Below are 14538 nucleotides of genomic sequence, written 5' to 3' on the forward strand. Positions count from 1 at the left end.
AAGGTTAGTGTGCTTATGTTCTTTGAGAAAACACCTGAGACATAACACTATGCAAAATTCTAGAGAAAGAACAAGGTGCTACCCAAAGGAGAACTTTTTGGACTCTACTTGCTTACATACAAGTCAACGCAGGAGATTAGAAAACCAAAATGATGTTCAGAGGAAAATAATTCCCACTGGTTTCAGCTAGTCACTTAGTTTGGATTTCCTATACTTAAAGACATTTTCAAAATTGTATAAGCCTAGTATCGTGAACTCACATAGAAACATTTAAAAATACTCAACAAATCCAAGATAAGAATAATGCTTACCTGTTCTCTCGGAGTTTCTGGATATATTTATATTTATCAGGCAATGTACCGTTGGATGTAATCACTGCCTAAATGTGTATGACACAAGACATTTCTTTAGTGTCCATATTTTAGACCCACAAACATGGGCTTATGACTGACAGAGAACAAAGACGGAGAGAGTAAGGGAGAGAGGGAGAGAGGAAGGTAGTGGAAAAAATACATTCATGGAAAAAAACTATTATAACTTACGTCCCGCACCACTGGAGAAAAATTCTGACTTTCAAGAGGCTGTGTTGCATCTGATAATATCTGAAAGAAAAATGAGATTGGTAAGAGATAAATGACATTGCAAAGAAGGATTCTTGGTGTTTGTTTACATATTAAAATATTAGTCAAAGGAAAAAATAAGTTAGAAGAGTTTTCTAAAGAGCACTGAATATCAATAATTGGTAATAGAGGTCTACAGGCAATGGATTGTGCCCCCCAAGAACATACTATTTCAGTACAAGTTCCAATTTTAAAACTAAAATTTGATTATAATCATCTTTGCTTGTGGAAAACACAAAGTAGTTTATCCTTCCCCTCCAGTTAGATGTGTCATATTGAACATGCTACAAACATCACCACAAGCCGTGCAGCCATTGTCCCCACTCAGAAGGCCTGTATCCTATCCCAAAGGATAGACATTGTTCTATCAGAAGAGAGAATGGGTCTTCCAGACAAAAAGTCCCCAACCCTGCAATAGGGAGTCTACCTCACACCAAGATTAGTTCTATGTATGAGCACATCAGAATTTCAAAAGTGTCAGGGAAAATGGCTTGACCAAGTAGACCTCAAAAAGTCACCCAGTCTTCCCATTAATCTCACAAGAATGAGTCAGATGGCCAACAACAAAAGCCACATCTCTCATATTTACACCCCAGCATCCTTCTAATCCTCCTCCTTTCTTCCAAGATATCCAACTCCTGAGTAGATTGCCAAAGGGTAGAGGTCATATAAGTTAGTTTTATTGCTTCTGATGGTCAGGGCCTTAGGATCAGTGAAACAACCATTCCCTCCTTATCCTTTTAGGTTAAAGTCTAGAGCACTCACCCAGCTAAGAAAAGACAAAAATGTACCTGCCAGATACTGGCAGAAGAATATTTGTTTACTGTATTAAAATAAATATCAAAACTACTTTCATGTATCTAAAACATATGACACTTAGGCTATCTATTCCTGGGATACAGGCATTAAAAAAAAAAAAAGATATATATATCTGTAAGGCAGGGCACCTTCGGGGAAGCTCATGGAATTGGGATACCTGCAGTCCTCCCACTGCTTCTTCTGCCCATGGCACCTATGGAGCACTCCCCTTCAGGCTGACTGCTTCACCTACCAGCCCTGCCTGCAGGCCAGGAGCCATTAGTAAATAAGACGAGATTTGAATTTCACTTGGCATATGGCTAAACCACTGAACTCTTTAGTAGCTTCATTTTCTCTACCGTTTATCTCTAACTCTACAGCCTTACTTAGGCCTTACTGAGACCATGGGAACTACCTCCCACCTCTCGCCTTCCATTTACCTTCACTCTAAAACAAAAATGTGACCATTTCTTCTGTGTCTATTTGAAATCATTTACTAGCTTTCCGATACCCTCAGGATATAGTCTCTAGCTCCCTATATGGCCTCCAAGACTCTCTATAGTCTGCCTCTCCGACCTCAATTCTCCCTTTTGTCTCATATTCAAAACTCAAGTCCTATTAACAGTGTGGAGCTGCTTATCTACATCAGCTTTCCCATGCCTCTGTACCAGGTGGATGTCTCACATGCTATTCCTCTACATGGAATTCTTACTCTTCGTCCTCCAAGATATAGCTGAAGAACTGCCTCCTCTGTGAAGCCTTAATCAAAATCTGCCTCGAAGCACACCTTGAAGGTAAGAACTGCACTTCGGCATCTTTCCTGTGCAATACAATGGTAAATATTCAATAAATATATTAGTGGATACATGCAATAATCATATGGATTTTTTCCAAGAAAATGAACTAAGTGTCTTGAGTCCACCTACAGAAAGGCAAACCTAAAAGACAACAAAAGGCTGCTTACTGAATTATTATATTAACTGCCTTCCTTGCTAGAATTCAATCATGACAGAACTACAAGCACAAGGGTCCTAAAGCATATGGTATGCCTTGTCACTTTTACATATGCCACCTTTGAGAGCTCATCACGCTCTCCTAAATTAATTTCAAGCTATTTATCCCGGTGTTAAGACCCTTTGCAATATGGAACCAACATACTCCTTTTACTCTGTCAGACTTGACAGCTCACAGAAACCCTCTGTCAAATTAACTCCCACCTTTGCTCTCCTGTCTCCATCAGATAGTATGCCTCCCATTCCCATGCAAACGAACAGATCCTATACATCTACCAAGAGCCAGCTCAAATGTCACCTCTTTCATAAAACCTTTCTTGACTTTACCCAACAGGACAGAGCCTCACCCTCCACAACTCCATTAACACTTTTCTAATGATTGTCATATTCCACTTTATGGCAGCATTGCACACTTATCTCATTCCCTTCCTGGACCTCATCCTACTATAGGTCAGAAGGTATATTTTCATTTTCTTCAACCATATGTGTGCCTTGTTCCAGCAGACAATAACTATCTAATTAATTCAAGCGAAACAAACTTTTCTATTGGCTCAAAATGATAGCCTGTGCCCTGCAATGCCACAGGGTCTGAATCTTACGTCAAAAAGGAAAATACAGCTCCAATACAGTTATCAGATGAGAACAGAGACAAAATACTTAATATTTTAGTGGTAAGCAGATACACACAAATCAAGACTACAATAAATAGCCATACATTTTCACAAATGTCCACTGCTTATATATAATGCTGAGATAGATGCCCCTAAGAGAATCCCACCACACTGCCTGGAAGACTATTGTGATGTATAAAAGGAAAAATATGTGACAATTTAGAGAAGCCGGCTTAGTCACAGGCAATATCACCTGCCTCAGTCTGACCAAAACTCTCCAACACCTCACTGTCAGATATTTTTAACTTTGTCACATTGCCTAAGAGACTATCAAACTGCTGATTTAGTAAGCAAAAACATATCATCTTTTTAAATGGACATTTCCCTTCTATTTTTTTTTTCATAATACAATGCCTTTATTTTTTATTTATTTGTCAATATATGAAGTTTATCGTCAAATTGGTTTCCATACAACACCCAGTGCTCATCCCAAAAGGTGCCTCCTCAATACCCATCACCCACCCTCCCCTCCCTCCCACCCCCCACCAACCCTCAGTTTGTTCTCAGTTTTTAAGAGTCTCTTATGCTTTGGCTCTCTCCCACTCTAACCTCTTTTTTTTTTTTTTTTTTTTGGACATTTCCCTTCTAAACAAGGGTGAATTAGATCTTTTCAGACCAATCCTCCCATTGAGTAAAACCAGGTAAAACATGAAAAGCCTCAATTTTTGTCTTCAAAGGATAGATAAAGAAAATTTTTTTTCTGGAAAGACAGCAGAATAGGAGGATCCTAAGCTCACCTTTTCCCACAGATACAACTAGATAACAAACACATCAGTTCAAATAACCCAGAAAACGACTTGTAGACTGGCAGAACAAACTCTCCACAGCTAAATGAAAAGAGGCCACATCAAAGAGGGTGGGAAGGGCTGAGACACAGGGACCTGCAGAACTTTCCACAGGAGGGAGGGACAACACAGGCACAGAGAGGGGAGAAAAACAGACTCTCACACTGGGAGCCCACACAGAAAAGATGAATCCCAGTAACATTTGGTTTTGAAAAACAAAGAGGCCGAATTTCACAGGTTCTTACAAGCACCAGGACTTAAAACCTGGAACTTTAAAAATCTGTTGGTTTGGCTCTGGGAGAGCCTGGAAGGCAAGATGAAACTGAGTCCCTACCCTTAAAGAGACAGCACAACAAAAAGCTCCAGTGAGACACAGCATAGAAGCAGCAGTCTGAAAATCGCCTGGGGTATATTGGAGGAAGATTTGTTTACTAATCTCAGAGTGCGAGCTGGAGAGTCAAGGATCCATGAAAGACTTCTCTAGGAATGAAGGAGCTGGCCTGTGCAATTTCCCTGCCCCACCCCCCCGGCTAAACACCGGGCCACCAGCTGAAAGCAGCATAGCACATACACTCCTACCTCTCTTGCTAATAGTGTGCCCCACCAAAGTGTTCCCCTGCAGACACACCCCCTCAAGCCCAGCTTCAGCTGAATGTCTACTCCACAGAAGACCTGTGCAAGCCTTGCTAACACCCCACATCTGACACGTCGGGCTTCTGCGGATCCACCCCTTCCAATACACTCTTGGTCTGAGTCCATCCAAAGCAGTGCCACAAGCTTGGCAGGGTGCAAGCAGCCCTGACAGACCAGCAGTACTCCAAAGTGATGCGTACCTCAGGGAGAAAGAAAATGAACCACACATACTAGTCAGACTGCAGGCACAGCAGTGGTTTGGGGGCAGATAGCTGATCTGACTGCAGGCCCCACCCACTTATAAAAGCTTCCCAGGAGACAAAACAGGGAAAGCAAACTGCACCTCAGTGCTACTACATCTATGGCAAAAGCCAGGTCTGACCTAACTCCAGCTTAAGGCAGCCCCAGACAGACCTACTAACGTCACAGGGATCAAACCTTGCCCAAAACAGGCAAAGAGAGCCATTGCAGACAACTGGACTAAAGGAAAAAGCTGCTGAGCCACAACAGCAGAGTGCACGCAGCACACACAGGAGACATCCGTGAAGCGCCAGGTTCTGGGCAACAGGGGACATTGCACTACAGGGCCCTACAGGATCTCTTCTTCATAAGGCCACTACTTTCAAAAGCAAGAGATGTAGCTGACTTTCCTAACACATAAAAACAGACACAGAGAGTTAGACAAAATGAGGAGATAGAGTAATATGTCTCAGATGAAAGAACAGGATAAAACCAGAACAAGATAACCTAAGTGAAACAGAAATGAGTAATATGCTTAAGGAGACTTTAGCTAATGGCCACAAAGATACTCACTGGACTTGAGAAAAGAGTGGAGGGCCTCAGTGAGACCCTTAACAAAGAGATAGAAAACATAAAAAAGAACAAATCAGAGGTGAAGAACTCAATAATTGAAATTTAAAATACACTAGATGGAGAAGCGCCTGGGTGGCTCAGTCAGTTGAGCATCCGACTTTGGCTCAGGTCATGATCTTGCAGTCTGTGAGTTCAAGTCTTGCATTGGGGTCTGTGCTGACAGCTCACAGCGTGGAGCCTGCTTCAGATTCTGTGTCCCCCCTCTCTCTCTGTTCTTCCCCTGCTCATGCTCTGTCTCTCTCTGTCTCAAAAATAAATAAACATTAAAAAAAAATTTTAAATACACTAGATGGAATAAATAGTGGTCTAGAGAAAGCAGAAGAAAATATCAGGGATCTGGAGGACAGATAACAATCAGCTTGATTGTTATCTATAAGCTAAGAGAAAAATAATAAGCAGATAAGAGAAAAATAATAATACAAAATGAAAATAGACTTAGGGAACTCAGCTACACAATCAAGTGTAATGCATCTGCATTATAGGGATCCCAGAAGAAGAGACAGAAAAGGGGAGCAGAACGTTTATTTGAAGAATAGCTTAAAACTTCTCTAATCTCAGGGAAGGAAACTGAAATCTAGATCCAAGAGGCACAGAAAGCCCCCAACAAAATCAACCCAAGGAGATCCACACAAAACCACATATAATTAAAATGGCAAAAAGTAGTGCCAAAGAGAGAATTTTACAAGCAGCAAGAGAAAAGAAAACATTTACATACAATGGAAACCTTATAAAGCTATCAGCAGATTTTTCACCAGAAACTTTGTAGGCCAAGGCTGCCCAGGTGGCTCAGTTGGTTAAGTGTCCAACTTCAGCTCAGGTCATAATCTCATGGTTTATGGGTTCAAGTCCTGTGTTGGTCTCTGTGCTGACAGCTCAGAGCCTGGAGCCTGCTTCAGATTCTGTGTCTCCCTCTCTCTCTCTGCTCCTCCCCCACTCACACTTTCTCTCTCTCTCTCTCTCTCTCTCTCTCTCTCTCTCTCTCAAATAAATAAACATTTAAAAAGTTAAAAAAAAAAAAAAGAAGAAACTTTGTAGGCCAGAAGACAGTGGCATGATATAATCAAAGTAATGAAAGAAAAAAAACCTTCTGCCAAGAATTCTCTATCCAGCAAGTCTATAGTTCACAATAGAAGTAGAGATAAAGAGTTTCTCAGACAAACTAAAGGTAAAGGAATTCTGAGAGGCCTGGGTGGCTCAGTTAGTTAAACATCTGACTCTTGATTTCAGCTCAGGTCATGATCTCACAGTTGTGAAATTGAGCCCCACATCAGGCTCTGCACTGAACATGGAACCTGCTTAGGATTCTCTCTCTACCTCTGTCTCTGTCCCTTCCCCACTCATGCTCTCTCTCTGTCTCTCAAAATAAATAAACATTTTAAAATAAGTAAAAGTGAAGGAATTCATGATCACCAAACCAGCCCTACAGGAAATATTAAAGGAGCCTCTTTGAGTGGAAAGGAAAGAACATAAGTGGGAGTAAGAAAAGTAGGAAGCACAAAAGCAGAAAAATTAAGTATATCTATAAAAATCAGTCAAGAAAATCACAAAATAAAAGGATGTAAAGTATGACACCATATACCTAAAATGTGGGAGAGAAAGGGGTAAAGAATTGGTTCAAACTTAAGTGGGCATCATCTTAATATAGACTGACATACACAGAAGATGTTATATACAAACTAAGTAAAAACCACAAATCAAAAATCAGTAATAGATATGCAAAAAAATAAAACAGAAAGAACCCAAATATACCACTAGGAAAAGTCAACTAGCCATTAAAGACAAGAGCAAAAGAAGAAAAAAAATAGAGAAGATCCTCAAAAACAACCATAAAACAACAAAATAGCAATAAATACATACCCATAAATAAATACTTTGAATGTAAATGGACTATTTGCTCCAATCAAAAGACATATGGTGACAGAATGGATAAAAAAGCAAGATCCATCTATACACTGCCCACAAGAGACTCACATCAGACCTAAAGACACATGCAGACTGAAAGTGAAGAAATACAAAATGTATCACGCAAACAGATGTGAAAACTGGGATAACAATACTTATATTGAACAGCAAAGACTTTAAAACAAAGACTGTAACAAGAGACAAAGAAGGACACTATATAATCATTCAGAAAACAATACAACAAGAAAATATAACAATTATAAATATGTATGCACCCAACATAGGAATACCCAAATACATAGAGCAATTAATAACAAACATAAAGGAAATAATTGATAGTCATACAACAACAGTAGGGGACTTCAACACCCAATTACATCAATGAGTAGATCATCCAAACAGAAATTCAACAAGGAAACAGTGTTTGAGTGACACACTGGACCAGATGGATCTAACAGATATGTTCAGACCATTCCATCCTAAAATAGCATAATACACATTATTTTCAAGTGCACATGGGACATTCTCCAGAATAGATCACATATTAGGCCACAAAACAATCTCAACAAATTCAAAAAGATGACATTCATACCATGTATCTTTTCTGACCACAACACTATGAAACTAGAAATCAACCACAAGAAAAAAATCTGGAAAGACCACATATGCATGGACATTACATAAAAAGCTGCTAAACAATGAATAGCTCAAAGAAGAAATCAAAGAGAAAATAAAAAAATACACAGAGACAGGGGTGCCTGGGTGGCTCAGTCTGAGCATCTGACTCTGGCTCAGGTCATGACCTTGCAGTTTGTGAGTTCGAGCCCTGCATTGTGCTCTGTGCCAAGAGCTCAGAGCCTGGAGCCTGCTTTGGATTCTGTGTCTCTTTCTCTCTCTGAATCTCCTCTACTTGCTCTCTGTCTCTCTCTGTCTCTCTGTCTCTATCTCTCTCTCTCTCAAAAAAAAAATACATGAAGACAAATTAAAATGCAAACACAATGGTCCAAAATCTTTGAGATGCAACATAAGCTGTTCTAAGAAGAAAGTTTATAACAATATAGGCCTATACCAAGAAGCAAGAAAAATCTCAAATAGAAAAATCTCAATCTCAGAGGAGCTAGAAAAAAAACAATAAACAAGACCCAAAACCAATAGAAGGAAAGAAATAATAAATACTAGAGCAGAAACAAACAAAATAGAAACAAACAAACAAAAACACAACAAACAATAGAACAGAGCAATGAAACCAGGAACTAGTTCTTTGAAAACACCAACAAAATTTTAACCAGACTCATCCAAAAAAAACAGAGAGAGAGAGAAACAAACAGAGAGGACTCAAATAAACAAAATCAGAAATAAAAGAGGAGAAATAACAACCAACACCAAAAAAATACAAATGACTAAAAGAATATTATGAAAAATATTATGAAAAATTATATGCCAACAAATAGACAAACTATAAGAAATGGATAAATTCTTGGGAACATATAACCTCCCAAAATTGAATCAGGAAGCAACAGAAAATTTGAACAGACCACTTATCAGCAATGAAATTGAATAAGTAATAAAAAAACTCCCAACAAACAGAAGTCCAAGATAAGATGGCTTCACAGGTGAATTCTACCAAACATTTAAAGAAGAGTCAATACCTATAGTCTTCTCAAACTATTCCAAAAAATAAAAGGGGAAGTATAGCTTCTAGGTTGATTCTATGAGGCCAGCATTACCCTGATACTAAAACTAGATAAACACACTACAAAAACAAAAACAAAAACAAAAAAACAACAACAACAACAAAAACTACAGGCCAATATCCCTCATGAAAATAGATGCAAAAATCCTCAACAAAATATTAGCAAATAAAATCCAAAATATATTTAAAAAAATCATTCACCATGATCAAGTGGGATTTGTTTCTGGGATGCAAGCTTGGTTCAATATTTGCAAATCAGTGTGATACATCACATCAACAAAAGAAAAGAGAAAAATCATATGAATATTTCAATAGATGCAGGAAAACATATGACAAAGTACAACATCCATTGATTATAAAAACCCTTAACAAGATAAGTTTAGAGGGAACATACCTCAACAAAATAAAGGCCCTATATGAAAAACCCACAGCTAACATCACACTCAGTGGGGGGAAAATGAGAGCTTTTCCCTAAGGTTGGGAGCAAGACAAAGATGTCCACTTTCTCCATCTTTATTTAACATCGTACTGGAAGTCCTAGCCACAGCAATGACATAAGAAAAAGGGATAAAAGCCATCTAAATTAAAAAGGAAGAAGCAAAACTTTCACTATTTGCAGATGACATGATACTATATATGGAAAACTCTAGAGACTCCACCAAGAAACTACTAGAACTGACACATGAATTCAGTAAGGTCATGGGATGCAAAATCGATGTACACAAATCCACTGCATTTCAATATACTAATAATGAAGCAGCAGAAACAGAAATTAAGAAATTCCATTTACCTTTGCACCAAAAAGAATAAAATATCTAGCAATAAACTTAGGAGTTTATTACTGCTTAGGAGTTTATTATTAAACTTAGCAATAAGCTAGGAGGTGAAAGACGTGTACTATGAAAACTAGAAAACATTGATGAAAGAAACTGAAGATGGCACAAACAAATGGAAAGATATTTCATGCTCATGAACTGGAAAAACAAATATTATTAAAATGTGCATACTATCCCAAGCAATCTATAGGTTTAATGCAATCCCTATCAAAATACCAATAGTATTTTTCATAAAAGTAGAACAAACAATCCTAAAATTTTTATGGAACCACAAAAGACCCCAAATAGCCAAAACAATCTTAAAAAAGAAAACCAAAACTAGGGGTATGATAATCCCAGATTTCAAGTTACACTACAAAGCTGTTGTCATCAAAACAGTAAGGTATTGGCACAAAAGCAGACACACAGATCGACAGAACAAAATAGAGAGCCCAGAAAGAAACCCATAATCTTATAGTCAATTAATCTTTGACAAAGCAGGAAAGAATATCTAATGGGAAAAAGACAGCCTTTTCAACAAACAGTTTTTGGAAATAGCTATATGCAAAATAATGAAAATGGACCACTTTCTTACATCATACACAAAAATAAACTCAAAATGCACTAAGGACGTACATGTAATACCCTAAAGCTCAAAAATCCTAGAAGACAGCACAGGTAGTAATTTTTCCAACACTGGCCATAGCAACATTTTTCTAGATAAGTCTTCTAAGGCAAGGGAAACAAAAGCAAAAATAAACTATTGGGACTACATCAAAACAAAAATTTCTACACAGCAAAGGAAACAATCAACAGAACTAAAAGGCAACCTACTGAATGGGAGAAGATATTTGCAAATGACATTATCTCATAAAGGCTTAGTATTCAAAATATATAAAGAACTATATAACTCAACACCAAAACAAACAAATAAATAATCCAATTAAAAATGGGCAGAAGACATGAACAGACGTTTCTCCAAAGAAGATATACAGAAGGTCAACATGACACATGAAAAGATGCTCAACATCACTCATCATCAGGGGAATGCAAATCAAAACTGCAATGAGATATCACCTTACACCTGTCAGAATGGCTAAAATCATAAACACAAGAAACAACAAATGCTGGGAAGGGTGTGGAGAAAAAGGAACACTTGTGCACTGTTACTGTTGATGGGATTGCAAACTGGAGCAGCCACTGTAGAAAACAGTACAGAGGTTTCTCAGAAAATTAAAAATAGAACTACCATATGATCCAGTAATTCCACTACTGGGTATTTACCCAAAGAATATGACACCACAAATTTGAAAAGATATACACACCCCTATGTTTATTGCAGCATTATTTATAATAGACAAATCATGGAAGCAGCCCATCCATCCATTAATAGACGAATGGATAAAAAAGGTGTGGTGTATACACACACACACACACACACACACACACACACACACTGAAATTTTACTCAGTCATAAAAAAGAATGAAATCCTTGGGTGCCTGGGTGGCTCAGTCGATTGAGCATCTGACTGCGGCTCAGGTCATGATCTCGCAGTTGGTGAGCTCAAGCTCCGCATCAGGCTGGCTGCTGTTAGCACAGAACCTGCTTCAGATCCTCTGTCTCTCTGTCTCTCTCTCTCTCTCTCTCTCTCTGCCCCTCCCCCTGCTTGTGCTCTCTCTCTCTCTCTCTCAAAAATAATAAATAATTATTTTAAAAAAGAATGAAATCCTGTCATTTGCAACAACATGGATGGAATCAAAGAATATAGTGCTAAGCAAAATAAGCCAGTCAGAGAAAGACAAATACCACATGGTTTTCCTCACATGTGGAATTAAGCAAACAAAGGAAAAAAGGAGACAAACCAAAAAATAAACTCTTAAATATAAAGAACAAACAGATGCTTACCAGGGGGAAGGTGGGTGAAGGGATGTATGAGATAGGTCAATAGGATTAAGGGTACACTTACCAAAATGAGCACTGAGTAATGTTTAGAATTGGTGAATCACTACATTGTACACATGAAATAATATACTATTACATGTTAACTATACTGAAGTTAAAATTAAAAAAAATTTTTTTAATTTTTTTTTTTAACATTTATTTATTTTTGAGACAGAGAGAGACACAGCATGAACGGGGGAGGGGCAGAGAGAGAGGGAGACACAGAATCGGAAGCAGGCTCCAGGCTCTGAGCCATCAGCCCAGAGCCCGACGCGGGGCTCGAACTCACGGACCGCGAGATCGTGACCTGAGCTGAAGTCGGACGCTTAACCGACTGAGCCACCCAGGCGCCCCCCAAAAAATTTTAAGATAGATAAGACTTGCTGCACCATAATTCTGGGGAAGGAAGCCCAAAGTGATGAGTCTGGCATCTGTCACCACTTTCCATGGGTGTAGTTGCCAATGTGGAAGTGGCAGCTGGGATGCAGAGAAACTGGGAAGGGCTTTTGGCCAACTTTAAATAATATTGTAATAAAAATTGGAGTTTCAGTTCTGCTGAAGGGGACCCCAGTCAATGCCAGATTTTCATTTGGGATCCTGAAAGACTGCATTTTCAAATGAATGATGAATTGAAAGACATCAGATTTCTAAACATCTAAAGCCTGGCTTTGCCCTTCTGTCACTGAACTGAGGTGATTTTCTCCCTGCCAGAAACAAAGGAAATCTTCTCTGGAGAAAATTACACGACATCCAAAGAGCCTCAAATCATCTCTACAATTTTACATACACAATATCCAGCATTCAATTAAAAATAAACATGCAGGGACACCTGGGTGGCTCAGTCAGTTAAGCATCCAACTCTTGGTTTTGGCTCAGATCATGATCTCACGGTTCTTGGGATCGAGCCCCATGTTTGGCTCTGCACTGACAATGTAGAGCCTGCTTGGTATTCTCTCTCTCCCTCTCTCTGTCCCTCCCCCACTCACGCATCCTCTCTCTTTCTCTCTCTGTCAAAATAAATAAAAACATTTAAAAAATAAAAATAAAAAACATGCATATTAAGTGATAAGAATTTACTGAAAACCAAGAAAAAAAACAAAGAACATAAACAAATCCAAGAAGTTTAATGGAATTATCAGAAGTGAGTTTAAACTTTCATGAATACTGTCAAAAAATAAAATAAAATTGTCCCCCCAAAAGGCAAAACTAATCCATACATACAAGTCAAGATAGTAGGTATCTTTTTTTTTAAATTGTTTTTGGGGTGCCTGGGTGGCTTGGCCGGTTAAGCGTCTGACTTCAGCTCAGGTCATGATCTCACGGTCTGTGAGTTCAAGCCCCGCGTCGGGCTCTGTGCTGACAGCTCAGAGCCTGGAGCCTGTTTCGGATTCTGTGTCTCCCTCTCTCTCTGCCCCTCCCCTGTTCGTGCTCTGTCTCTCTCTGTCTCAAAAATAAATAAACATTAAAAAAAATTTAAAAAAATAATAAAATTTTTTTATGTTTATTCATTTTTGAAAGACAGAGAGAGACAGAGCACAAGCAGGGATGGGGCAGAGAGAGAAGGGGACACAGAATCTGAAGCAGGCTCCAGGCTCTGAGCTGTCAGCACAGAGCCTGACGCGGGTCTCAAACTCACGAACCGTGAGATCATGACCTGAGCCGAAGTCGGATGCTCAACTGACTGAGCCACCCAGGCACCCCGATAGTAGTTATCTTTTGAAAGGAGAGCTGGGACAGTAGAGGGAGGGGTATAAGGGGATTTCTGGAATGCTAACATTGCTTTTTTTTTTAATCTACGTAGTGTTCACATGGGTGTCTTTTTGGTAATTTAACATGCTCTATACTTATGTATCACTTATATGTGACACTTTAATTTTCATGCTATTATATAATGTAAAAATATATATTGTTCTTTAATAAAAATTATATTTAATCAATGTACTTATCCCCCATCAATTACATAGGCTAACCCTGAATCACACTTTACTGGGAATTCATTAAACTGGCTTGCTTTTCTCCTAGTATCCATATGAGATCAACTCTACTGGATGAATACATTTTTAATGTTTATTTATTTATTTTGAGAGACAGAGAGAGACAGAGAGAGAGAGGGAGCAGGGGAGGGGCAGAGAGAGAGGAGAAAGAGAATTCTAAGCAGGCTCCACACTGTTGGCGCAGAGCCTGATGTGGGGCTCGAACCCACAAGATCATGAGATGGTGACCTGAGCCAAAATCAAGAGTCACACGCTCAGTTGACTGAGTCACCCAGGCACCCCAATGAATGGCAATTTTGATTAAAGACAAATAGGAATGAAAAGCTGTTGTAGGGTCCAATGGAAATACACTTATAACTGAAGTTTTGAAACGTAGTAATTTGTGAGTTGAAAATGGCTTATAAAAACTTTTTTAAGTGGTAAGTGATATTAGAGCAGTCATACAAAAACACATTTCAAGAAATTAACAGTCAAATCCATCCACAAGACAAACCAGGCCCATATAGAGGAAGAGTTGCACCGAAAACACACCATTTAAGCATTCAAAGAGATGAATTAAAGCCAAAGGCTCACCAACAGCTCTTCTACATACTCCAAAAGTCTACTAGAGTCCAGTTGATTCTATGTATTATGACTGGCGCATTTCATTTCAGGCCTGTGGGCAGCTCTAACGGACCATTCCTCCTGCAGATAACAACTACAAACTCTGGACAAAATACAAACAAAACCAACTACTTGAGGGCTTCCGAGAATGAAAAAATAGCGGGCAGTTTTTGGAGGAGCGTCAAAACTTGGAAG

The 14538-nt window shown here is 38.8% G+C and overlaps 1 protein-coding gene across 5 annotated transcripts in view; it reads right to left on the reverse strand.

Moving 5' to 3' along the window:
• The window catches only part of AASS (aminoadipate-semialdehyde synthase), a 62071-nt gene that overhangs the window by 22768 nt on the left and 24765 nt on the right, over nucleotides 1-14538 (reverse strand). For all 5 annotated transcript variants that reach the window (XM_007089181.3, XM_007089180.3, XM_042970826.1 and 2 more), the window contains 2 exons: nucleotides 543-602; nucleotides 312-379 (listed from right to left, as the gene is read on the reverse strand). In XM_007089181.3, coding sequence (XP_007089243.1) covers nucleotides 312-379; nucleotides 543-602 — 128 coding nt within the window. The remainder of the gene's footprint in view (nucleotides 1-311; nucleotides 380-542; nucleotides 603-14538) is intronic.

The sequence above is a fragment of the Panthera tigris genome, chromosome A2 (assembly GCF_018350195.1).
Source record: "Panthera tigris isolate Pti1 chromosome A2, P.tigris_Pti1_mat1.1, whole genome shotgun sequence".
NCBI lineage: Eukaryota > Metazoa > Chordata > Mammalia > Carnivora > Felidae > Panthera > Panthera tigris.